Source organism: Phascolarctos cinereus, unplaced genomic scaffold, assembly GCF_003287225.1.
Source record: "Phascolarctos cinereus isolate Bilbo 61053 unplaced genomic scaffold, phaCin_HiC Scaffold_7;HRSCAF=346, whole genome shotgun sequence".
Classification (NCBI taxonomy): Eukaryota; Metazoa; Chordata; class Mammalia; order Diprotodontia; family Phascolarctidae; genus Phascolarctos; species Phascolarctos cinereus.
This window is the reverse complement of record NW_027556180.1, coordinates 169,689,324-169,717,112: the sequence shown is the minus strand read 5'-3', so window position 1 is coordinate 169,717,112 and position 27,789 is coordinate 169,689,324. Positions and strand designations below refer to the sequence as shown.

General features: G+C 39.3%; 1 protein-coding gene across 6 annotated transcripts in view; it reads right to left on the bottom strand.

The window, feature by feature from the left end:
* Positions 1–27,789, bottom strand: part of ATP11A (ATPase phospholipid transporting 11A) — a 234,538-nt gene that overhangs the window by 6,478 nt on the left and 200,271 nt on the right. For 2 of the 6 annotated variants that reach the window (XM_020965225.2, XM_020965226.2), the window contains exons 21-28: positions 27,196–27,298; positions 26,668–26,813; positions 23,198–23,257; positions 22,000–22,127; positions 19,724–19,859; positions 12,078–12,143; positions 11,239–11,342; positions 7,476–7,641 (exon numbers count right to left, since the gene is read on the bottom strand). In XM_020965225.2, the coding sequence (XP_020820884.1) occupies positions 7,476–7,641; positions 11,239–11,342; positions 12,078–12,143; positions 19,724–19,859; positions 22,000–22,127; positions 23,198–23,257; positions 26,668–26,813; positions 27,196–27,298 (909 nt within the window). Of the gene's footprint in view, positions 1–71; positions 177–421; positions 1,742–4,968; positions 5,058–7,475; positions 7,642–11,238; positions 11,343–12,077; positions 12,144–19,723; positions 19,860–21,999; positions 22,128–23,197; positions 23,258–26,667; positions 26,814–27,195; positions 27,299–27,789 lie in introns of those variants that run through there. The other 4 variants (XR_013483325.1, XR_013483324.1, XM_020965229.2 and 1 more) reach the window with 4 other exon arrangements.

Genomic DNA, 27,789 nt, shown 5'->3' with positions numbered 1-27,789 from the left:
ACAGCTTCAGAATTATCACCGCACACCAATAAAGTGACTCCAAACTGGCACCATCTGTGCAATACGGTTACCTATCATTGAGCTAATTATGCTTCGGACGCCGTAAGAGGTCCTTCAAGAAGGGGCCCATCGTAGGTCGCCACTGCCTGTACAGTTGGTTTATGTTTCATTATCTTCTGCAAGGATGGAGGAAAAACACTGAGACTGTTGCCACACACACGAGGGAAATCTGAATGGGTTGTCTGGAGGTCTGAGAGTCTTGATTCCCTGACCTCAAGACAGACTCCCAAAGCTTCAGTCCAGAGCCCAGCTTGGTGGCTCTAAGCTCATGAGGCCCTGTCTCTATGGCTCTCATCCCTTCAACCCTTTCACCTGCACATATGGGCCCATTATTGATCTTGCTGCCAGACTAAATACAAACCTGATGAAAGCTGAAGACACTTGTTTTATACCATGAGACACCACCTCTGGCTATGTTCTCCAGTGCCTCTTGGATCACGTAAAAAGGAAACTATCTCTGTTTTGCTCATGGGGCTTTCATCATCATACAGTCAAACACACAGTAGGAAAGTATGCTGCCACTGGCTGTTAAATATTCAACGCAACTAAGTACCTCTGCGGGGGAAGGAAAGCACAGGTTTACAGAAATCAATGAAGGCAAATGGGTGTTTTATCTATGAGCTGCCAATTTCCAGGCCATGCAGGAAATACACTAAAGAACAGCAGGCTTCCCTCGTCATCCATGACAGTGCTGCTGAACGGACTGGAAGACAACTGTATCCAAGGTTGGGTATGTGAGGAGGGAAAGGAGAGCCCACTTTCCCCAAACATGTGCTGTATTCTGGAGATAAAGAACCTGAGTGAAGTCACTGAATGTTCCCAATGCATGTGCAGTAAGAAGCCAAATTCACGGGCACAATCTTGCTTGAAATGTGGTAGGAGATTCCACAGGACCTGCCAAGAACACAGACAGCGTGGGCTTCCAGGAGCATTCGAGCAAGGAAGCCCGCTGCAGGGTCCACATGGCCCTCTGAGCCATTTCCCCAGGCAGTTACAAAGTTCCTGCTCTTCTGCAAAGAGCATCGATGAAGGTTTCTCAAGGGGCTTCAATGGCCCCTTGGACAAAACTAAAATGACAGCCAGTAATCAAAAAGGAAGAGTCTTAGCAGGAGAAATGAAATCCAAAAGATTTAACTGTGTGATGTTCAAAATGGTCCCAGATGGGTGGGGCTGGCCTTCTTAAGATGTTCTACTCAGACCTGGTCATTTCCCAGTCAAATGTGAAAAAGAGTCCTTCTAAGAGTGATGGACAACTCTAAATGGTGTGCTTAAACTTGCATTGATGTAATGTTTCCATATAAAATAAGGGAAAGGAAAAACGAAGCAAATGCAACTGTTGCACTTTGCAGAAATAATTGTTTATATTAAAAAAAAAAGATGGGGTGGAGGAAGGAAATGGGATTGGTGCCTATGATAATTTTTACAGAGAAAGGTGGAAAAAAAACCCCAACAAAATGTAGTCCATATGTAGGTTAAACAAATGCTTGATTCCTCCAAAGTTTTGAAGACCACTGGATAGGTTAAATTCCGTCACAGAAAACGTGTTTTGCATGTGCAGTAAATGTTTTGGTTTTGGTTTACTGATGCTCATTTTTACATGGCTAAGCAGTGATTGTAAATAGTTGCTCACCACCCCTACAGATGAATGTTCAATGGTCTAAGACCTCAATGCCTTCAGCTGCTGTGGAAATGAAAGATAATGATCAGTGATGACCTGTTCCAGCTTCTGCAACTATTTAAAAGTAAAACAGCCTCTTTAAGGTTAGGGCTCTAATCTAGACTCATTCTAGAATATTTATTTTGAGCTGAATTTCAGGAGGCTAAATCAATTCCCCTAGCACCATCTCTGCCTTACTAAGACATTCCTAATAATTTCATCCTACATGCTTTTACATAAGGAAATAACAAAGACGGAATTCTGTGATTCACTACAACATATTTTGGTGACCCTAGACTAAAAATAATTAAACTGGACTAAGTCAATTAACTTTACTTAAAAGGAAAGTGACTTTTTTTTTATGATGTTACTCAATTAAATAGTACTGAAGCTGTACAGCCAATCAACTGTTTTTGAGGAGCTTTTTGTTTGTTTTGGTCTGGACTTACGATTTCAATTTAGGGAGCTCCTACTATGGAAACTCCCTCCACTTACATGGATCAGCAACTCCTCTGTAATTTAAAAGACTTAGAGTTCCTCAGGGTACTGAGAATTATGTATCTTGCTAGTGGTCCTACAGCCACTCCAGGTCAGGGGCAAGACTTGAACCCAGGCCTTCCTGACTCCAAGGCAGGCTCACCATCAAGGCACATTCCCTCTCAATCAATAGTTACTAAGAGAAAAAAGGTCCCTCCCCATCTTTTAAAAAACTTTGTGCAATATATTGTTTTTAGTAAAATGGCAATAATACCAGACGCCAACAGAGATGTGTTTGTTACATACTAACAATCACCCCAGAAACAGCTGATCCAGATGAGAACTTTCCTATGCCTTTCTGGGCCAGGTGTTGCTAGAAGATTGTTCTTATGTAAGGGAAAAGCAGACTTGGATGGTACTAGGCCTTTCATCACAGACCTGGAGCTGAGCTGAGGGAGCTTTAAGGAAAAGACCATGGGTTCTTTGGAGAAGCACAGCTGAGGAGATGGTTCATTCATTCATTCTCTCACTCCCTGAATCCTCCATGTACATCTATTACGTGCCAAGTACTAGTGGGAAATCTATTAAGAGAAACTAAGGGAGGAGAGGGAGAGTTTGGGGGAATAGGCTCACAAGAATGTCATCTCCTTTCCTTTTTCTATTCCCTCATCTGAGAACTCAACAGATAGAGGAGAAAGAAGACAGTCCTGGGTGTGTGTGTGTGTGGGGGGGTTTATAACAAATTAGTGTTTTAAAACCTGTAACAGACCAAAAGCTCCACCCCCTCCTGGATTTTCTCCTTCCTCCTCTCCCTGCCAACTCAGTTCTCAACCTCCCCTCTAGCCCAGAGTACCAACTTCAGCTCAGTCTCCTGAGATAAAGTGCTTAGTACCTCCAAAGTCTACTTTTCTTCTGAAATACAAGCGAATCTTGCTTAATCCTGTTATATGTACCCTAAGACCCTACAGGAAAAGCAAATTTCCTTCCTTAACTTTTATCTGGGAAATAGGCAGGACAATCCCTAATACTTAAGAAAAGAGGTGAGAGGGAAATTTACCCCAAAAAGTATCCCTTGGTGGGGGGGGGGGGCGGGCGGCAGTTCATAATGTCTTTCCCTTAGCCCCATCTTGAAACATGGTCCCTCTTCTTCATCTCTGATTCCCTGTCTCTATCTCTTCTCTCACCCTTTTCTTTTCTCATCACCAGTTCCTCCCACAAGCCATGTACAACTCCCACCAGTGACTTGGAGATTAGAGAGTCTCAGTTCTAACTGATTTCATTAGCTAAGAGGGTTCCAGGTGTGTTCCTGACCTTCCAAATGGGACTCTGAGTCACTTTATTACACTTGGTTGTCAGGTTCTAGAGTATTTACAACACAGTAACAGATATATTTTTTGTTAATAAAATGTTAACATAACATTTTATGTTATGTTAGCAAACTTGGAAACCCAAGCCACCATTTATAACAATGTTATTATGGGAAAACTCAACAGCATTTCAAACAAGCAACTTAAATGTGAAATTTTGGTACATATCCAATCCAAATATTGGAGATTGTTTGAACTAAAGTAACACACTTTTTCAAAGTATCTTTACTTTGGGAGCAGACTAAATGTATTTAAGTATATGAACAAGTAACAAAAAATTGGTTAGGATGCAGCTCCCTTGAAATCTTGGCTCTGGGAAAAAAAAAAAGCTTTTGCCACAAAAGTGCCACATACAAGGTTATAATGCTGTGGCCTAGGCTGTTATTGCCATCTAAAAAAACCTAGAGCTTTTTCCAGAATTTTTTTCTGCTAAAAGTCACCAAATTTTATTCCATGAATTTAAGCAGCCTCAAACTTTTGTATAAAACAGCATTCTTCCCTTGGTTATCCAAGTAATAGCACATGATATATCAGAGAGCTGTTTAATGATCTTTAATGAGCTTGTTTTAGAATTGTAGCTGAGAGCTGGAAATCATGCCAACACCAATATCACCCTGCTCAAGGGCGTACCTTTTTGTGGTACAGATGAGCTGCAAATACACTTGGTATATGTGTCAATATCATAATCTGAAACGTGACTATGGGAATTTAATATAGATCAGATCTGTTCTACATAGTACTTCATGAGATAAAGACACTACGTAATACTGGTGTCTCAGGTCCAGTATAGTGTAAAAGGACATTGGACTTGGAAGCAGGAGGAGCCCCGGGTTGTCCTGGTTATATAGCTGTGAGACCTTCTGGTAAATCACTTAATTTCTCTGACCCTCAGTTTCTTCATCTGTAAAATGGGCACAATGATGCCTCTTCTACCTGCTTTATAGTATTGCTCTCTACATATTAAGAGTTTGAACCAAGTCTTCTGTTGGTAGTGGGTATTGAGTATTAGTCAATAATTACTGATATAGGTAAACAGTTAATGATTATATTTACTACTTTTCTGAGGAAACTTTGCTATGATTTTTTGATGTTTAAAAACAAGCTACATTGTTGATTGATCTTTGTAGCAAAGGCACTCCCTCTGCCAATGCAGACTGCAATCCTCATTACAACTTAGTGGACAATTTAGCAGAGGTGCCCCAGGCTCAGTAGAGTAATGTGACTTGCCCGAGGTCACATAGCTAGTAAGTGTCAGAGGCAGGATTTGAACCCTGGTCTTTCCTTTTCCAAGTCCAGCACTCTATATGATGCCCCCAGTATAAACATGAGTGTGTAATAAATGTCCTTGATATTACAGTAAAACATCGACTGTCCTCCAAGCATGCAAAAAGGCAGAAAAAGAGTCACCTTGTGTTCCGTTAGAAACTCAGACTGCTGGAAGTCTGAGAAAGCATAAAGATGGTAGACTGCTCAACAGAAAGGCACTGATGTTTAGTCTGCCATTCCCAGAAGGTTCAGGAGGTACCCATGCACATCATTTATGTTTAAATAAGGTAGCAGTTATTTAGGCAAAGCAGGTTGGAAGATGGAAGGAAATGGAGAGGGGAGAGAGAAACACAAGGGGATAATAAGTCTGGTTAAAAGCTAACAACTTCCTAGTGCACATAAATGCTGACAATATTAAGAAAACAGACACTGGCATTGTTAAGATCCCCAAACATGACTTGTTCATTCTCTAACCATGGCTCTCAACAATGCTATCCCAGCATTATGCCTACTAGGGTTTTTTATTTTATTTCTTACTCCCTTTTAGCCCTCTATCCTAACTGACCAAGTGCCCTATGAATCCACAATGAGGACTTTTAACTCCTATAGTAGTAGGAAGAATGGATGGTAACATTTATACTATTCAGTGTTATTTTAAAATCTATAAGACTAAGGAGGAAACTTCCTCTGTCTTGGGAAAAAAAAAACAAACAAAAAGCCCATCACCTCTAATTATCCTTTTCTATGACTCAAAGTACACCTCATGGAAGAATAAAGGAACCCCCAATAGCATGACCAGGGGGCTGCATTGCTGACTCCTAAGTAAGTACAGAGCCAGCCTTGAGGATTAAAGGTCTCATCTATAATGACTACTATTCAAGAGATTAAAAACAAACAAATAAATCCCTAGCAGGTCTGCTATTCATAGGACAAGGCTTTGGAAGTATCTAGCATTTCTTTGTTTTATTTTCTTCACCTTATCCACCAGAAGGCAGCAGGGCAAGTTCCCTTCCCATCAAAATTCCTGCTTTCACCACCATACGCTATAGACTAAAGATCTGTTCTTAGGAGACTGAGAGCGAAGTCCCCAACTACCATCCGCCTTTAGCTGTTTCCTTCCTACTTTCTGGGAGAGCAACATGAGCTCTGGCTGGAGCCATAATTCTTTTGCTATCCATCCAAGTGAAAGAGGCTTTGGATACTTGAAGATATTCTTGTCCTGCCCTGTCTGTTTTCAAAGAAAGAACTGCCAAGGGACCAGCTCATAATATTGAACTACTAGAGTAGACTTTTCTTTACCTTTAGTAACTGGAGAATGACTTGTCGTTTAAACTGAGGCAGGAAGCATAAAGGGAAAAGCCTGACTAGGAGTGAAAAGCACTGGGTTTCAAATAAAGCTCATTTTAAGTACTACAAACATTTTACTAAAAACTGTAAGTAAGAGTTCAGTTCTATTTGCTGGGGAATGATTGTACATGGGTCATTATATAGGGATACTAATTTTCCACCTCAAGTGTGCAATTTCCATTTGGAATGAAAAACAAAACAAAACAAAACAACATGATCCCCAAAAGCTCGTTTCCATTGGGATTTAAAAACTGGGTAAAACAGAGTTCTAAATAGTGTTCATTAATTTTCTTTTCTTTTTAAAATTTAATTTTTAGGCAATTGGGGTTAGGTGACTTGCCCAGGGTCACACAGCTAGTAAGTGTGTCAAGTGTTTGGTCTGAGGCCGTATTTGAACTCAGGTCCTCCTGACTTCAGGGCCAGTGCTCTATCCACTGCGCCAGTGTTCATGAATTTTCAAAGAACATAGTTACAATCCTTCATTCTGCTTTCTCTTCCATATATGTATTTGGTCTTTTCTTCCTCTTTATTGTTTTAATTATATTTCCCCATCCACTACTCAAATTAGCTTCATGTTCTGGGCACATCCTTAAATTGCTAGAGTTGCCCCAATCTTATCTGTGGCTTCCTGTTCTCTTTTTCCTTTGGTTCCCTCTACACCATCATGATTCTTTGAGAAAAAAGGCCAGAAAGGAAGCAAGGGAATCTTCAATACTGAGGAGCTATGAAGTACTTCATTCCATTCCCCAACAGTGACTCCCACTTCTCCATGAGTCTAAGGAAGAAGGAACCAGTCTTCTGGAGGTTACAAATGATTATGAGACTAGGGCCATGCTCAGAGCAAAGGTAAAAGGGCTCTGCTAAGAGTAATAATTAGGTGGTTGGAACAAACACTTCTCTGAGAAAAGGTAAGATCCAGAAATTTATTCTGGAGCCCAGATATCTTTTTTTTTTTTGCCACAGTCTGAGAATGTGGAAAATAAGTACCCCAATCTACTAGGGCCTTTACTTCCTATTTATCATGTCATGAATTCTAGTTAAATTCACTGAACTTTTATAACATCCCATCACCACCCCCTGACAAATAATGCTAACCTTAAAATAATGACTGCTTCTGAAATATATTTTTGTGTAGAACCTTGTATAGAACATGTTCAATTACATTCATTTCTGATATTTTTGACTAATCATACTTTTTACTGAATATAACAAACTTTTTAGCCTATTCTTTTATAACTTCCCAAACACTAAACTCTTATCTTACAATAATAAGAAGTAGTTAAGAGAACAGCGATTTTTACCTGAGTTCTTTCTGTTGCTGTAGGCCACAACTGCCTACATAGAACCTTTTTGAGAATATCTGGAAGAAGGCTGACAATTATTAACAGAACGATGCCCAGCCATGCAGGACCACTAGATAGCATCTGTATGAACACAAAGTACATCCTCTGATAATTGAGAAAAGGCCTATAGGACCAAGGAGAGAAGAAAAAAAAAAACAAACAGAACACATGAGAAAGTACATATTTATAGGGGGAAAAAACTAATGTTTTATACTTGTTTTTAAATCCTCCATGGAGAGAATGTTTCTTCTATTGTAAAGAAGTCTAGACATGACTTTTACTTCTGAGTGATATGTCTTGCTCTGCATGTGTGTCTCTCACACATGCCCCTTTCTCTCCTCCGACAGCTGCTAGACTGGTACAGGTCCTCATCGACTCAGGCCTGGACTGCTGCAACATCCCACCGGTTGCTTCTCCTGCTACCTTAGGTTTCTCCCCTTTCCAGTCCATTCTCCATTTAGCTTTCACAGTAGAGGTCTGACAACGTCATCCTTCCCCCCACCCCCAGTGAACACCAGAGGGTCCCTAGGATCTTCAGGAACAATTATAAAATTCTCTGTTTGTCTTTTAAATCCCTTCACAATCCTTTGTCCTTATTTCCACTTTATCCTGTACATGTCCTGTACGTAGATTGTTGTTTGTATGCTGCCTCCCCTGTTAGAATCAGAACTCCTGGTTTTTGCCTTTCTTTGTGTCTCCAGGACTTGGCACAGGGCCTAGCACACGAGGAATCACTTAACTTACTGACTTTCTATTCCATCACACTAAAAATTCTAGTTAAGAAAATTCAAAAGTAGAGTTTACTGTTTAAAAGAATAAAAAAAACAAAGCAAAACAAAAAAACTTCTTTGGGAGGTGGAAGCCATGACTATAAATTACCAGTTAAGATAAATTCATAATGAAAGCTGGAATTTATAAAATGTTTTAAGGGTTGTGTACTTTACAAATATTATCCCATCTTATCCTCACAACAACCCTGGGAAGTAGGTGTTATTATTACCACCTTCATTTTACAGATGAGAAAAGAGAGGCAAACAGAGGTTAAATGACATGCCCAATGTCATGCAGCTAGTAAGTGTCAGAGACAGGATTTAAACCTAGGTCTTCTGGATTCTGGACTCCAAGTCCAACACTCTATCCATTGCACCATCTAGATGCCTCATTAATGATGAAAGGAAATAATGAATTTTGGAGAGAAAGGAGGAAAATATCCTTTATGGCCACCTGAGAAAGGAAGACAAAAATGGAGGTAGTAATGGCAAAAATGTCTGATTTCATTTATACACATTCTCCCTTCCCTAACTCCTGCCTCATGGATGAGAAGTAGACTATATGAACAAATTGCTAAATTTTTATTTGAAGGCAGGAGTGAATCAGAGGATTGTCTTCTTTCCTAGAGGAGACTAAAATTGGAGGCGTAAGAGTCCACCAGTGTAGTTCAGTCTTGATTCCAGTACCAAGTTTCCCTATGGCAGCCTGAGCATTAAACATCACCTCTTGGTAGAGGCATAACCACAGGAAAGTATCCCTACCCTGCCCGCTGCTTCTGAGAGGTCACTAGTGCTCTGAGAGGGTTCTTTGGTCCTTATCGGGATCAATGGAACACTACCAACTTCATCCTGTGCCTCCAGATCCCAGAAGGAGGGCTCAGAAACTATGAAGCTCAAGTCTCTTTTGGCTAGAAGGGGTCCCCAACTGGATGAGTGACAGCTTGTCGATGAAAGGTTCAAACTCACCTTCCAGAGATATATATCTTAAAATTCATTTGTAGGTTGCTCCAACCAACATTTGACAAGAAAGCCAAAAAATGTTTAGATGGAAAATCTAGTCATGCAAAATGACTTCAAGAACCGTGGAGAGTATTATTGTGGGTTAGAGGGATTTGTTTTTTCCAGGATACAGCTCAATGACAATGAAATGACATTAAGCAACACACATGAGTTGTGATTGTTCCAGCCTACAAAGTTCTTTGGTGGGCAAAAGGCTTGATTTTAGCTTGGGGCACTAACAGGATAACCAAGCAGAAATGTCTAGCAGACAATTGGAAGTGCAGGATTAAAGATAAATAATAAAGACAATAATAAATAAAGATCAAAGATAAATCAGGGCTGAAGATATAGACTGGGAAACTATACTAATAAAAGTGAGAGTTGTGAGAATGTGCAGGATCACTGAGGGAAAGCACAGAGATAGGGAAAAGGATAAAAAAGAAGTAAATGAAGGAGACAGAGAAGGAGCAGAGAAGTATGACAATAATCCAGAAATCTCTCTAAATACTGAAATGAGAGAGGAAATGGATTCAATTTAGTAATGAAAGGATGGTCAGCAATGTCAAGTGCTAAGGACAGGTTAAAGAGAAGGCCAGCTGAGCAAAGGAGGTCATTAAGAATCTTTTGAGAGAGAAAATTCAATAGAAGGAAAAGTCAGGTTCTAAGAGAGTCAGCAGGTGATGAGGCAATGAAGAGTTAGCCTAAAAAAAGGAGAAAAACTGAAAGGAAGCTTCAGGAGGCAGGAGGAGTTTTTGTTTGTTTTTTTTGTTTATGCTTTTAGCATAGAGGAGGCCTGAACATGGATGAAGGCAGAGGGTTCAAAGCCAGTGAAGCAGAAGAAACTGAAGACACAACATTAAGTCAGGAAAACCGTGGGAACAAAATCCTGGCGGATGAGGAAGAAGATGGAATCAAGAAGACAGGTTAACTAACTCTCAAAAAGAGGGAGGAACTTCCTAAGACAGAGTCAAAGGAGCGATACTGATACATCTTGACATGAAAAATTGGACATACGTGTAATTCTTCTTAGATAGTCTCAATCTGAATAAAGAAAAAAATCATTCTGGGAGAGTGCTGGAGGTGGGGACAAGAACCTAAGAAAGTAGAAAAGATTTATAGGAGTTTCTACAGAGAATGTCATTGTCAACAGGAGATGCATAAAAGGACTACTGAGAATCAGGATGGACTCAGTTGAGATTAGATAGCAAGAACGTGACCTCGGTTGCCACATTTTTCTTTAGCCATGCTCCTTAGCCCTGAGGAGAAAATGAACGGTGCTGGTAATTCAACACTGGCAATTGGTAAGTATAATCAAAGCAAGGTCAGTGAGGAGGAGTCTAGGACAGTGTTTCCCATTTAGTAGGAATCCATTATTTGTATTACAACATACAATAAAGCCACAGAGCAAGTGAGAGGGAAAGGTTTTGGCAGAAGAATTTTAGAGTTCTGCCCGTGACTCAAAGGACTCTTGGCTACACTGCCGATCTGTATGTTTTGTCCAGTGGCTAGTTTAAGAAGGACTTCTAAACCTAGTCAAACTTAGGATGTTTAATTAATTCTTCTTTACTTAACTAAGGGGAAAAAAAATCTCCAATTTCAAAACATTAAAGTAAATGATGCACTACTGACTCTAAACCTAGGTAGGTAAAGGTTCCTATGTTAATTTCTTTAGAGCTGTCTAGGGATGCTTGAGATAGATCTAAGGTTCCATGTTCCCAAACTATGAAAGATCTCCCTGAGAAGAGATTTATAGAAAAAGGGGGTAAAGGGAACTGGCAGAAGGAGAAGAGTAGACTGGGCCTGTCATTGTACCTGAAATGCAAGAGATGATTTCTGGCCCAGGTCTATCTCTTGACAGTGAAAGGAAGCTATTTAATACTTAAATATAATTTTTTTTTTAAAAAAGCCAAGGGTTTTTAAGGATCTCAAAAATGATTTGACTATATTCTTACCAGATAATTCCTCCCCAGAGCAGAGAAAAGACAATGTAGAAAATCAGAGATCCCCAAATAACAAAATGATTTATCCAAGTCCAGTAGTGTGTATCGAGGGCAAGCTAAAAGGGAAAAAAAAAAAGAATGATTGGTGTTGGTGCCATTAACCAGTGGCAAGCTGGAACAAGACAGTGAAGGAAACCTTAACATTACTAAAGAAAGCTCAATGCATTTAGCTTTTTAGCTATGCCAGTTTTTGGCAACCTGTCTCCCGGAGACAAGGAGTGCACCTGGGGTGAAAGGGAGCTCCTTGAGGCATTAGGGAAATTGCAAAGGGCTCATATTAACACGGTGCTCCAAGCACTGGAGCCAGGTCACTCCAAGCAGCAATGCTGAGTTTTGTTGATGAGGCTTTTCCTTTGGTTTCAGTGACCCCACAGCGATCATATGGTCAGTTAGTTTTCCAGAGCACTGGCAAACTCTGTGTTATCTAAGATTTCCTGAAAAGTTTTGTAAAAAATCTTAATTCATGTAAATAAAATGTTTTAAATATATCAGTACTTGCCTTCTAAAAGAATCCATTTAATATGAATCCTTCTGTGAAGCGAGTGCGTCTTCACTCCCTAACGTATCTTTTGTATAAATTCAAATTTTTATACAATGAATTTGATTAAAGATGGCTACATTATACCTCCTAAACTAGTTGTGCCCAAAGGAGGCAGCATATACTTTTAGTAGGCCATGGCCAGTCACTGGAAGGAGGTTGTAGATGAGGAAACCCGAGGCTAAGTGTATGTGCCTATGTATATTACTGATTATCAGACCAGCAGATGAAATATTAATATCAATGACCTTACCTTTAGTGTAACTGTAAATACCAACACAGTGAACACCATTGTTCCAAAGGTCCAGTTTCCAAATACCTGTTTGGCAGGAAAACATGTCTCAAGTCATCTGCTAACCACATAGCAGTGTCACTCTTCACACCAAAAAAGCAACCAAATCCTTTGAATAGAACAAGCTTCACTGTCATCCTTGGGTATAAGCACTTCAATTTGTGCTCAAGTCAACAGCAACCCCAGGAATAATTTCTGATAATCTTGAGAGGACCTGGGATTTCACTGGGACAAGTAACTCCTGATGTCAACCCTCCTACCACCAATGCAGAAGTATAACTCATCCATATCTTATAGTCTTGGAAAACTGTTGATCTGCTATCCACAATTCCATGCTGATTCTTTTTGTAATTAATCAAAGGAAGTGGCCATGATTACGTTCTGAGGCAGAGAAAGGACTTTTTCTCTCTAACACTGCCCTAACCCCTATTTAAATCATTTGACTACTGTCTCCCAAACCACTCATTTCACCTATCTTGAACTCTTTTTCTCCTTAAAAAAATTTATTTAAATATTAAATTTTTATAAAATATGTAATTATATTAAATACATAAATTAACATCAAACATAATAAATAATAAAAATATATAATGATATAAACATTATAGATGTGTCTATGAGTATCACACAGTACACTGTGTATTGTTCAATTGTTTTCAGTTGTGTCTGACTCTTTGTGATCCCATTTGGGGTTGTCTTGGCAAATATACTGGAGCAGTTTGCCATTTCCTTCTCCAGAAAACAGGGTTAAAGTGACTTGCCCAGGGTCACCCAGTCAAGTAAGTGTCTGAGGTCAAATTTGAACTCAGCTCCTCAGGACTCTAGGTCGGCACTGTGTCCACTGTACCACCTAGCTGCCCCTCTACACTGTACACTAATAAACGTTACTACTTCAGTAATCCTGAAAATAATACATGTAGGTCGGCAAAAGATTTTTAAATAATAAAATTATGTCCTTCAGTAGATTCCAAACTAGGAATTTTTTTGGTATTTTACATAGCAGCAGACACGTGTCTGGTCACCTCAATAAACCTTGCTTTGGGGTCATTTGGAGTGCTCATGTCTTACTCTTCAAAAGCCTCTGACCTATGTATATCAATCTAACTGCCAATTGTTTTTAGGGACTTGGATCTTCAATCACTTTCAGTAAGAACAGGAGGCATTTCCAAGATAAGTCACATTAACAGGAGGAGGGGATAACAGTTCTTAAATATGATGAGTCAAAAGGATGAGAAAGGAAAACAGGCAAGTTAGAAAGGGGGCTGTGGGTGGTGGGAGGAGGCCCCTGAAGCACTCAGTTTGAATGCAGACTCCTAGAACTTAGGCCTCTCAACATTTAAACTGAAGAGACAGACTTCTGGGAGGCAAAAGGAAGTCTGGCCACGAGGAGAGAGCAAAAGACAGGCAGGGAGTACAGTGGCTTTGAGTCTCTCCTATTTTAGAGGCTTCTGAATTATGACATGAAAAGCTGAGATCGGTCAAAGTGAGGGTGAATTATAACCCATGAAAACCATACGCTTGTGAATTATACAAAGCCAACCACCTATCGATGGGGGATCAACTTTTGCTTAAGACACCTAATCCTTAGCCAAGTACAGTCTCTATCAAAAGGACTAACTTCAATGAAGACATAACGAAGATAAAAAAAAAAATGAATCCGCCACAGAGTCAGAACCACGTCCTTCTCTCATTTCTCATTCTGGGAAGAATGGTTTCTTAAGGCATGTTTCCAGTACTCACTCCTCAAGGACCTATGTTGGCCATAACCTTCTTGGAAAAGTATTTCTGGTGTCATCATATTCTTTTACACTTTACCTTGAAATTATGATTGTCTCCAGAACTGGGACTGTTCCTTTTTTGACTAGAACAATGGACCAATACACTAATTTAAACCCATGTACTGGCACAAAAAAGTACTTCAAAAATTTTATGAACCTTTGAAGTAAATAACAGTCCATAAACCTAAATACATATCTTGGGAACAAACAAAATATGTGAAAAATGCATTCTCTATATTGTAAAAAAGAAAAAAAAGCTAGAAACATAGTATGCATAATATAGTTAATATAATAATGCTTTCTCCTATTATATGATTTAGTTCCTTCTAACACATCCCTACAACATCTCTTTGAAGAGGGGAGGATTAAAAGGTAGCATTTCTCCATGAAGGATCATTCCTATGGTATGACACCCAGGGCCACTTTACCCCTTGGGCTTTAGCTTCCCCACATTCATTCATTTATTTATTTATTTTTTCTTTTTCTTTTTTTATGGCAGTTGGGGTTAAATGACTTGCTCAGGGTCACACAGCTGGTAAGTGTCAAGTGTTTGGTCTGAGACTGGATTTGAACTCAGGTCCTCCTGACTTCAGGGCCGATGCTCTATCCACTGCACCACCTAGCTGCCCCAGCTTCCCCATATTTAAAATGAGGAAGCTGGGCATCATGATCTCTCATGAAATCCTATGATCCAGTTTTACAGGTGGAGGCCCAGGGAGATCATGCAGAGCCTCAGTGGAGTTTCTGAACCTGCTTTAACTATGTACTTAAACTAATTTTTCCAAGTCTCTTCAATAAAAGAAAATGACCTATGTGGATATGTATTAACTTTCTTAGATCGCTAGGGAATCACCACCTGTAGGGATCAACCAGTGGCTTAGTGGGTGCCTACCGTGTGCTAGGTACTGTGCCAAGAACTGAGAAGGATATACATTAGATAAGATTTGGCTCCTACCCTCCTGGAGCTTACAGTCTGGTTGGGAAGCCAAAGAACAATGACACAAGTGTTAAAAATATGAGAGCCATACAATCAAAAAGAAAGATAAATATGTGCTGCAATGGAAAAGAAGGGAGCTGAGCTGGGATTTTAAGTCTGTATAAGACTTGAAAGCAAAGAAGAGGACGTTACAGGGCAGGGGAACAACATAAAAGGCCGCAGAAAGTGAAATACTTTAGAGGGGCCAATGAATAGACTTGTTTGGCTAGAATGAAAGGTTCATTAATAGAAAAATAGCAGGGGACGAGGCTGGAAGGGTAGTTTTTTGATCATACTCTATGAGACCTTGAATATCAAGGTAACGAAACGGACGTGATATCGGCATGGAAGTTTTTTTAACAATGGGACTGTATTATCAAGGTGGTGTTTTGTGTAGTGTCATGCATGATGTACTGGAGGTAGAAATTAGGAGAGGCAGAAGTCTAATTATGAAGTTATTCCAACAGCCCAGATATGTGGCAGTAAGGATATGAATTAGCTTTGGGTTAACATCCCTGGGCCTCAGTTTTCTTACTTGTGAAGGGGTTGAACTGGATCATCTCTAAGGTCCCTTCTGGCTCTGACATTCTATTAGTCTATGACTACTAGTAGGAACTTAATGCATATCTGTCGAAGACATGAAAAAAGAGTAGTACCTACTCAAAATGATTTTCTTCTTTGTTAAAAGCAGGCTCAATGAATCTATCTTCCAACCTAGGTTTTTAATCCTTCATTCTCCTCAGATTAAAGAGGTACACAATGTTAAAATTTCTCTACGTCTGTGAATTATTCCTATATTAAAGGCTAATGTTTCCCATAGTAACCAGTTAACTATAAGACAATAACACTGGTATTTATTATAACAAAATATGTTTTATTAAAGCCAACAAGCTAGAAAACTAAAAGTGTTAAATGAGAATAAAACGTGGATTTCTTTATATGGGGATAGGAGGAAGCTACTCCTGATTCATATGCTTTTCTATTTATTATCTCTGTCTTCTTACAGGAGTAAGAAGCAGTAGAAGAAAAGAGATATAGTTCTAATTAAGGCCCGGGGAGACACATTTGGACCTTCCTTTTGGCTGCTATTAAGACCAGGGATTAGGAGCTTTTCAGAGGTGGCACAGAGATCTACATTTTCACTCTCTTGACAATTGGGATTTGTCTGGTTTAACAAGAGATAGTCAACCATGGGATAACAGCCTTCCTCCCTCATAGTAAAAATAAAAAAATGATAAGATATAGAGCAAGTGAAAAAGGGAGGGTGGCAGAGTGGATCGGCCCTATCCATTTAAAAGGAAATCTGCCTTTTCCTATGCAGGGAAGGATCACAGCTTTGGCCATCATCACCCAACACCGCAGCTCAGTGCTCAGACCATGAATGGTATTCACTGGCAATATTCTCAAACTATAAGCCAAAGACCTCAGGGATATCAAGTTGTTGCTATTACAAAGGGACCTTGATTCCATCTACTTATCAAGCTGTGTTAGTTTAGGTTTTTGTATTATTTCCTTTAGTATGGAGATGAGGAGAGAAGCAGCATAAATGAGGGCTCATGTCTTCCTCTGATACTTTTTTCTTTCAAAGTGTTTTTCCATAGAAAAGGAAAAAAAATGTCCAAGTGGAATTATCTTTTTGTAATGAATCTCATGTTTCTTATGATTTTAGGTCCCAGAGAATACTTACTAGACATAATTTTCAATTTCTTTTAATACTTCTCAGCTTGGCATCATCTGTATATTTAATTAACGTTACCATTTCACCTAGATTATTAATGAAGATGTTAAAATAAGCTGAGATCTAGCACCAATCATCATTGGTACCCCAGAGATTTCTCCAACTTACTGTATTCTGTGTTAGTCAATTTTGTTGGGGGGAACCTTTTAGCAAGTTTCAATTCTTGTCCAGGTTTTCAAGAGCAAACTAATTTAAATTTCATTTATAAGTGAAATTCCACGAGACAATGATTCATTAGTTTTCTCAGAACTGGTTCCTTTAGGAGCGTTTCCTATATTCCCTTCACTTACTCTTTCAGTGATTTTACTAAGAAAGTGGTTGAGTTTGTCTGGCAGAATTTGTTCTGCGCCCGCACTGCTTACTGCTCACAATTCCATTATGTTCTTGATGTTTACAGATGTCTACGATTAACACATTCCAAATTTGTAAGTATTCTGTGAGGAATACAGTACTACTGAACTAATAATGATCAAAAAGGATTACAGCTCCTGTAAATGAGCTGTGCAATATCGTGCAATATCAATAAATGGAACTGCTATGAGAAATGTTTAGGGCCAAGGACAACTCCCCCCCCAAAAAAAAAGCTCCAATCGTGATTTTGTTTTTTTAATGCACCATTCTTTAAAGATGCTAGATCAACATGCTCATGTACAAATGCCTTTCAAAAACTATTCCCCACTAATGACAAAAGACAGAATAGGAACTTCAAAGACCATGGTGACAAGGGACCTTCTCCTGATTCTAATGGGAACATTGCTAGAGGGTTCATTAGTCTTCTGGGATCAGTCTTCTAACAAAGAAACATCACATATGCTTTGGGCTGTGCCTGACAGCTTTAGTGAAATTAACCTGCTTAAACTTATATCACTAAACAGCTAACATTCAGCAACAGCTCCAGGTCTCAAGTGACCAAACTAAATAGAAGTTGGTCATCCAGAAAAAAACCTGTCCACTCTATCTGTCTTCCATTTTGAAGTCTTTAGCTTTGCTGGATCCTATCATAGCATACAGGGTTTGAGTAAGAATGAGAAAAAATTTTACACCTTCAACACACAACGAAGAATAGGTTATTTCGCATCCAGCAACATATTACTGACCATATGGTTTCGCCTGACCATCAGCCTCATAAACGGGAAATTCATATCTATCTTCTTTTTTAAAAAATGCTTTTCTAAAATAGAGGGTAAATCCATTTGCATTTTACAAGATAATCACTTCCCATCCACAGGAACTTCACCCTTCAACATTAGTTGGCCACTCTTTGCAAAAGTTTTTAGGGTGTGGTATCTCAGCCATTTGAGTTGCATGCAAGTCACTTACTTATAGCTTGACCCATAAGCAAGCTCTGAAGCAGCTACATAAAAGCACTAAAGACAGCCCCATTGAAAACTACATAGTTGGTCTGAATCTAATAAGGGCAGGAGGCATTTGGGGATTGTAGCAACTGTTAAACCAAAGACATGGACCAAGACAAATGAGAAATTACTAGAAATAGAGAGATCAGAAGAGCAAGCAGAAAAAAGATCTGGATAATTCAACAGATCAATTCAATGCAACTGATTTGAGTCCCATGGAAAGACAACAGAACTTCCAGTCACATGGATGAAAACAGGATTAAACAAGATCTAAGAGACAAGTCACAGGCATTAAGACATCTGGATCTCAATCTAATAGACTCTAATAAGGTAAAGAGCTATCTGAGAGGAAGGAGAAGAACCACAGGCATACAAAACTTATCAAAGAACTGCTAGTAGAGGAGAAAGAACAGTGCAACTGGAGTTGAGAGAACCTCAACCATGAAATGAGGAGAGTGGACCTTGGGTGCGGCCCTTGGACTGAGTCCAAGTTTTACAGAACAAATCCTTTCATCAAGGGGACTTGTTCTGTGAAGCTTGGATTCAGTCCAAGGGCTGCATTTGAGGACCTAGAGGGCTACATGTGGCCTCGAGGCCGCAGGTTCCCCACCCCTGGGAGGAGACCTTCCAGATCTCAGTCTATGATCTCATCACCTGGGTTCACTCTCCAGGGGCGGGGATGGAGTGGACTGTAGGAAGGGGACGGCAGAAAGTAATTTTTCTTTATCCATTAGTGACTTGTTTATTTGGAGGGATTACTTAATATTCATGGAAGCCAAGGAGAGCTACTTCGAAGACTCTCTTCAGCAGTCTGAGCACAGAACATTCAAATGTAAGTTTCCCAGTGAGGTTCTATGGAATGTTATTAGTCATATCTACATGCATTTATCTTTTTATTAAAGCCAATTTAGACATCTCAAGCAAGCAGACAAACAGACAAACAAAAAACCCTCAAACATCGGGCTCAGCTGAGCTCAGAAAAAGCATTAACTGTGGACGGTCAAACGCACACACAGATACTCTTGATCTTCTATTAAGACAACTTTATTCCTAAAAGCAAGTGGAAAGGAAGCAGCAGCTAAGAATATTTCAACTAATAAAGCACACCGAAAAAGTCACATTTGAAAATATTTACGAGAAATATTTTATTTGTGATGTGGTCCAAGAACACAGAGAAAGGGACAAAACCACAATCCTCTTACCATGTGTGTGCTGGTAGTCATTATCTGAGGGTAGGAAGAGAAGCAAGTAGCAAAAAGGGGAAAAAAAGCGAGATAAAAATAAAACAACCCCCCAGAAAATGTATCAACAACCAGAATGAAGAATGTATATAAAACACAAATCCACTAACTGCATAGAAAATATTGCTAAAATAATGTCACATGGAAAAATGAAATATACTAAATATGAAATAACACTCAACTAATAACAAAACACACTAATAACTTACCTGAGACAGAGGGTAAACAGCTAATGATGAAATGTTAGTTACAGAAAGAACAAATTGGACAAACTACTTCTCCACAATCAAAACACTGCTATGCACAGGACTCTATTTATCAACTTAACATAAGATATTTCACTTTTTATTGCAGCATCTCCACTAAAGACACAAAACCATTTCCAGTATCATTCTATTATGCAAAAACCCAATGGAAGTCTTCCTACGCACTCCCAAAGAACTATGTTGATAAAACGATCATTCAGGATTGCAAAGTTCTTTTCCTCTAAAACCAACATCAATCAAGTAAAATACTCACATGACCGTTGATGGTCATTGCCGTATTTTCAAGCATCAGATAAGCACCAAAGAAAAATACCAGAGCGTCGAACACACCCAAGAATGTCCAATAAATGAATACTCGCCAGCGGAGTAGAGCATTCTTGGCAATATCCCTGCACAAAACAAAATTGAAGACTCTTTTTTAACCCAAAGGTGGCAGACATCCTTCCCATTCCCCATTCCCCACTCTCCAACTTAAAATGCTAGTGTTAAGGAATATGACTGGCTCTTCCCTCACTAGATCATTTATTTTATCAGGGTGAGGAACTACTCACTAGAAATTCTTTCTACTGACATGGATCAGCAATTTGTCTGCAGCACAAAAGCTTAAAGGGAGTGTCCAGAAAATGGAGAATTTCAGTGACTTGTATATGGTCATATAGGTAATTATGTGTCAGAGGTAGGACTCAATCAGCCTTTCCATCTTCAAAAAGGTCTTTTGTTCATAGGCCATGCAGTAATTTATTAACTTTCTAGCTCTCTCTGAGGAGTCACACCTGGATATTCAGTGCATCCAAATGTTTGTAACAGCTAAACACCTTATACTAGGATTCTAATGAATATGCTAAAGAAAAGTCTGGAATCCCTTCTCCCAATGAGCTCCATCCATCAGAGCCTGTTCAAATTCTACCTCCTCAATGAATTACCTTCCTAGTAACTCCATAGCAATCACAAAACAACTCACATTCATCTAGCACTTCAAGGTTTAAAATCATTTTGCTCACAACAAGAAGGAGGTAGTTAGTGCCAACATTATTTTTTCCCATTTTACAGATGAGAACACTGAAGCTCGTGTGATTTGTCTAAGGTCAAACGGCTACTCAGTTAGAGGGCCTGACTGAAATTTGGTTTTTTTTGTTTGTTTTTTAGGCGATTGGGGTTAAGTGACTTGCCCTGGGTCACACAGCTAGTAAGTGTCAAGTGTTTGGTCTGAGGCCGGATTTGAACTCAAGTCCTCCTGACTTCAGGGCCGGTGCTCTATTCACTGCATCACTAGCTGCCCCTCCTGACTGAGATTTGAACCCACATCTTCTGACTCCCAAGCCATGGCTCCACCACACAATGTTGCCTTATGTTGTACGTTGATACTGTTGATTTGCTGCCCGAGTGGCTTCCCAACACATATTATTCTCAAAAATTCACGAAAAGAGAATATTTGAATAATTCTTCTCTATGTGCCTACAAACGTGCACAATGTGTGTATATACACGCATACATGTAAATGTTATAATCAGATATGTGATTATCTATACACACACCCACACATATATGCAAATCTACTCACAAACATAATTTTATTTCTTCCCAACTTTATGCATTAAGCCAGTCAATGTGCACTAACCCAACAAATAACGTTCACTGGAGATTTCTGGCCTTTTTCCCCCTGATCTGAGCCTTCATTGCTGTGGTTCGTTATTCCAGGAGACTCTTTGACTATATATAAGTTATTATTAGAGGAAGCAACACAGCAGTCAGTAGATTCCTATAATCCATCACAGAATTAAAGCAAGGAATCACCTTTGTCAAAAGTCCTGATGGGAACATAAGATATGCCCAATTTTCCCTTGAACTGGAATTAAGAGAAGCAGCATGACGAGGTGGATAAAGAGTTTGACCACTGAGTCATAGAGGACCTGGGTTCATGTTCCACCTGTGACGTCCACTGGCTGTGTGCCTCTGGGCAAGTCATGTAACTTCTCTTAGTGCCCTGGCCACCAGGTAATTCTCCTGGATTGTAAGGCACAGAGCAGGCTCTGATCAGCACTGGCCAAGGAAGTTGTCTTTTGAGAGTTCCCCATACCAGTGAAATCAAAGACCTAGCTCTGTTAAAAAAAAAAAAAAAGAAAGAAGGACTCCCTTTAGCATAAAGGGGTCAAGTGAAGTAAGGTTCACTAAAAGACAAACAATTCTCTTTCCCCTCTGAAATAATATACCTTTTGTTTTCTTTATAAGGGAAATGTAGGCAGGAAATCTATGAGATGAAATGCTTTGAAGTAGCACATCACTCTGCAGACTTTAAAGGGCTATACAAACGTCAACTACTACCGCTCTTCTTGTTTCACAGTTATAACTGTATCAGAACACATCGGACACAAAATGACTTAATCATATGCATGTTGAATGGGACACAAACCACGTACACACAATAAATGTATGTTATTTAACTTGGGTGATTTCCCCACTTAGGAATCTCTGCTAGCAGAAGATGCTCTAAACAAGTCATTTTACTAAGCTGTATCTCAGTGACATTACCTGTACAGTGAAGGGTCTCTCTTGAGCATATCACTGCTGACATGCTGCTCCATCAGACTGTACATGAGGATGGGGAGGGAAGTGAAGCTGATATTGTACAGTGTTAGATACGCAGTATCATATAAAGGCTGAAGAAAAAAAAAGAATTGTTTTTCTTTTTAAAGCAACACATACACCTTTGTGTTAAAAAAAAATAATCAAAATGTACATCTACCATAACTGGGAATGGTTTAATTCTACAAAGAACCACACATGCTATGCTCCTGTGAATTTAGCATCTGTAAGCAGTAGCTTACCGCTTACGACTGCACTAAGACTTTTGGGATATCCCGCATAAGGTAGACTAATCAAGGCCTTCATCTAAACTCTTATGTAGTTAGAATTAAAACTGTACCTGATAATGCCAATAGCTGAAGGTCCCTGTGAAATGGGTTTCCCATAATGATTAAGGGGCTGACCTCACCCTATAATCTCAGGATGACTATTTCACCTTAGCACATACAAAGATCAAATACCAATAACCACCAGAATATTCACAATTAAAATTGCTCCCAACAATATAGAGAGGTGAAGAGTCCCTATAAAAAGGGAAGGGTTCCCAATAACGCTTCCGGGGATGTCCTCACCCCATCATCCCAGGATGACCTGTCTTGCTATTGGATATGCTAACAAAACTCACCAAAAAGGGCAGAGCAAAGGGATCTGGACTGAAGGCATACTGGGGTGGATTCTGACTCTTGGGATCAGGAGGTACTCTACTCCTAAACTACTCTATCAAACTAAAGCGGCAAAGTCACCCTGTTTCCTTTTTACCCAGGCCCAGCAGAGAATTAATCACTTAGTCACTGCTGTGACTGCACAGAAAGCAAGCACTATATTAATATTTATAACACTTTGAGGTATTTTAGAGAGCTAAAATTCAATGAGAGAGCCACCAAAGGGAAATGCTATCTTGGTTCTGCCCCAAATGTTCCTCTACCCCAGTCTGCTACAGGGATAAGGAAAGACACACATAATTCCGAGGCTGATTAGGATGGAGGATACCCTCTCTTTTCCATCAATCCTTCTCCATCTCCTTCCTCACTTTCCTGCAAAGGTGATCTTTTGCATGCGAATGACAACCTACCCTCATTCTCTCAATATGCTGGGAAAAAAGAATCAGGTTAGGCAAAATCCTTATCTAGACTTTGAGACTCACCTGTTGTGAAAATCCACAGAAGAACTGGTATAAAAACTGAGGGAAAATGAAGCAGACATTCTGAAAGAGAAATGAAAAATGTTTATTAGTCAAAGCACACATTTCATATGGTTCTCCTCCTTGTAAATGTTGTTTTAGTGGCCTGTGTAATACCTCATTATTTGAGGGAGGGTTAAGGGAGGCTCTGAAATAGACTTGGGCCCACAGGGTAGCAAGTAACAGATTTTAAAAATTAATTTGCATTTTATTTCTTTGGAATCCGATAAATACACAATGATGCCCTGGCTTTGTGGAAACAAAAATGTTAAAGAGGAATTTACCAGATTTGCTACCTAGGTAGCTAAGTGCCAGAGTGGACACTGTGCTAGACCTGAAGTCAGGAAGACCTGAGTTCAGACACCTTCTAGCTTTGTGACCCTGGGCAAGTCAGTTAATCTATTTTTGCCTCAGTTGCTCATTTGTAAAACAGAGATAATAGTATCTATATCTCAGGGTTGTTTTGAGGAAAAAATGAGAGAATACATTTAAAATGCTTTTCAAACTTTAAAGCATTATATAATACTATTATTATTAAAGAGAAATGAGATGTTGATGGAGGCAGAAGGATGATGACATTTCCCATCATGTTGTAGTCCTCTGGACTTCATCATGCTTCAGGAAGTTCTTCATTCTGGAAGATCGCTTCAACTCACACTCTTCCTTCAGAAGCAGCCCCTGCCTTGGGGCATTTCTGACCAGACTGTAGTCCTCTGGTCAGCACCCTGTCCTTGCCAGCTTCCTTTTATGTGTCATGCTGGTTATTAGCAAGTCAGTGCCTTGAGAGCAAGGACTTCTTTTTTGCCTCTAGTTGTATTTCTAGAACTTAGCATGGTGCCTGGCACACAGACTGTGTGCTTAATAATGTTTACCAGGGTAAAAAAGTGGAAAGTGTGGGGATGCCCATTAACTGAGGAATGGCCAAACAAGTCATGGTATATAATTGTAATGGAATATTATTGTGCTATAAGAAATGATGAGCGGGATAATTTCGGAAAAACCTGGAAAGACATAAATATACTGCTGCAAAGTGAAGTGAGCAGAAAGGAGAACACTGTAAACAGTAACATCAATATTGTAAGGATGATGAACTGTGAAAAACTTAGCTATTCTGACCAATACAATGATCCAATACAATTCCCAAGAATCCACGATGAAAAATACTATCTGCCTCTGGAGAGAGAACTGATGATGTCTGAGTGCAGACTGAATCATACTTTTTAAACTTTATTTTTCTTGGGGTTTTCTTAGGTGTGTTTTCTTTTGCAACATGGCTAACATGGTAATATGTTTTGCATGACTTCACATGGATAAATGGTATCATACTGCTTGCCTTTTCAAGGGATGGGGGAGAAGGTGTGAGAAAATTTGAAACTCAAAATTTTAAAAAATGAATGCTAAATTTTTTATATTAATTGAGAAATAGATAAATGAAATAAATAAAAAAGAATATGTGTAATACCAGCTGACTGCACAAAAAAATCTGGCTGATATTTATAGTTATACAGCACTGAAGTCATTCATTTGACCCACATGTATTAAATGCCTATGTGCAAGGCACTGAACTAGGACCTGGAGATATAAGGATACAAAATTCCATAGTGGGCTAGTGTTTACTAGAGGGGTAAGACATACACAAATATATAAAATACAAGTTGGAATGAAAAAGAGTACATAGGAAAGGATCAAGGGAGAGGCATGAAATCTTTGGGAAGGAGAAATATTTTCTGCCTGGGAAGCACATGGAAAAGGGCCTCATGAAACACAGCCTCCTGAGAGGAGGCAGCATCTGAGCTGGCTGGGCCTGCATATATAAGAAAAGTATTTCAACAGGTAGAGATGTAGAGGAAGTCCATTTCATATATGAGGCAAGGCATGCATAAATACAAGGAGTGAGGCTGGGCATAATGAGATCAGGAAATGGTTAACAATCTAGCATGGCTTGGACAGGAAGGGGAGTAGTATGAAATAAGACTGGAAAGTTGGGTTGAAGCTAGACAGCAAGAGCCTTGAATGCCAATTCAATTAAATTCAGCACACATTTATTAAGTACTTACTCTTTATAAGGCCCTGAAACACAAAGACAATAATGAACAACAGTCTCTGTCCAAAGGAACTTCTGTTGTACTGGATATAAAGATTAAACTGATGAATACAGAAGGATTTGAAGAGGAAGAGAACCTTAACAACAGAACTAGGGAAAGTTTTCGGTAGGAGGGACCACCTAAACCAGAAAAGAGGTTGTGTTTTATCCCTTAGGCAATGGGAAACCACTGGAGGACGATGAGCAGACAAGGAGAAGATGAGCTGAGTTGCCTAATGCAAACTGACCAGCTGGGTCCAGTAGCCAGATACAGATCAGGACGACTGGAGATGGCCCAGGATGCAGGGGGAGACCTTGGCTTTTTTAAGCTAAGGTCTTTTCAAGTTCTCTCTTTGAGTGTAGCAATGTCCATTCAGTGAAAAGGCCTCTTTAAGAAGTGAGCCAAGGGATGGTCGATTTAGTTAAAAAAAAAAATCAAACTGGGAGGCGAAGACCCTCAGGGTTGCTAGCCAAAAGAGAAACAGTCACTACACATTCACTGTAAGCCAGAAGGGTCCAAAAAATAATCATTAAGTGATGCTTGGGCAGGGCAGGGACCTACTGTAGTCCAACCAGTGAGATCCAGAGTGAACTGGGTTTAAGGCTTGGTCCCAGACGGCTCTGGAGGAGAAAGTGAGGCAGGTGACTTTGCATAGCCCTCTTTCACTCAAATCAAATTCAATTGCAAGTCATGTCATCATCTCCCTGATGTCATGGCCCTCTTCGAGAATGAAGGACAAACCACACAATGAGCAGGTGAATGACATCGTCTATCTGGTGCTTCAGGAAGACTGTTTTAGCAAAGATGTAAATGATCGACTGGCAAGAGGATGGATCTTCATAATCACTTGTGAAAGAAGTAGTGGAAATATTATCATCTCTCCTTTACAGATAAGGAAACTGAGGCTCAGAGAGGTTAAGAGACTTGCCTACAGTCACACAGAGAGTAAGTGACAGGTTGTAAAGCCTGGCTGGTCTTCTGAATCTAAATTGAATATTCTTTTCCATTCTATCACACTGTATTAAATATATATCATGGGAAGGAGTAGGAGAACTGGAAGAAAAAAGAATTATTTAAAATATTCAACCCTCCCCCCAATATTATACCACTTAGGGACTGATAGGCTGATTAGAGAGTGATAAGATTTTTCCATTAACACAGGGAGAATTTGATGGTTTTCTTCCTTGATGAAAAGATTATTCCAAGAGATGTTTCGTTATCTCTTTCCCATTGTCTCATCTATTTTTAGATAGTCCGTCCCTATGGTTTCAAGCCATTTCAACAACTGTGCCACTTCACATATGTCACATTCCATGGAAACAGAGATAACAGCAGGGAAACTTCCCTCACCTTATAAAAGAAGTATTGCACAAGTTCAGATATCCTAATGTAATAAAAATGTCCATGGACAAGGATCATCTTCTTTAAGTGCTTAAATTTCGGTATTGCATAGTCACTGTTCCTCGCTGCTTGACGACCTTCTTTTCCAACGACACCTAAAAGATAACAATTTGTTGGGATGCATTTAGCAAACACACTTAACTCTACAAATATGGAAGGAGGATTGATATTGCGTGAGTACTATTAAATATATCTCTCAAATGTCCATATATTAAATGACATATGCTTTTGCAAATACTTGGATACACAGACGAATCTTTGAGTTCCCTAGTATGGGAACTCCTTCCATGGATGCAGATTTTTAATTCCTCAATGTCTTCTCATCCATAAATTCTTCAGAGAGGAACTGTCTGCTTCTGGTTTCAAAATAGATCACTTATATTCTTTAGCACTACCTTTGTCTTAATTCATCTCCTTCATCATGACGAGAGTTATCTGAATATGGGGACAAAAGTGATGAAGGGGCAAAAGGCTTACCTATGCCCACATGTGCTTCTAATATCATACTGACATCATTTGCGCCATCCCCGATGGCTAGGGTAATAGGGTGCTCCTTGGAAAGTTTAATCAATTTAACAATCTGGAAAAACAGAAAACAAATGTAGAATCACTCTTTTATGTTACATATGCTCATTTCAGTGTGTCCAGTGACTACCCAACGGCAACATGGATAGGTAAGAGTACTTTTAAAAAAAAAATTTGGACCCACTTATAATGGTGGTTATTCAATGACAATAGATAAAAACAACTTGTCTTGTGGTAATTCAACACATGATGCATTTTACCCATGAGGAATAAAACTACCCTTTGAAGGGGGAAGAAGAAATCTAAGATAGTACTTTCAAATATGCTGGAGGAAACTTGTCAGAAAATTCTGAAGATGGAAAAATTAGATAAATGAAATACATTTTTTATTTATATACTTCATGCTTTGAATCCATATGGGAAAATGCAGGCAATATTAGCAACTTGCTGTTCCAAGATGTTCTGCAAAAATCAGAGTCAGAATAAATAATTTTCTGAAACTTTGCTCAATGAAAAATTATCTTTCAACTTCATCATATGTTTAGA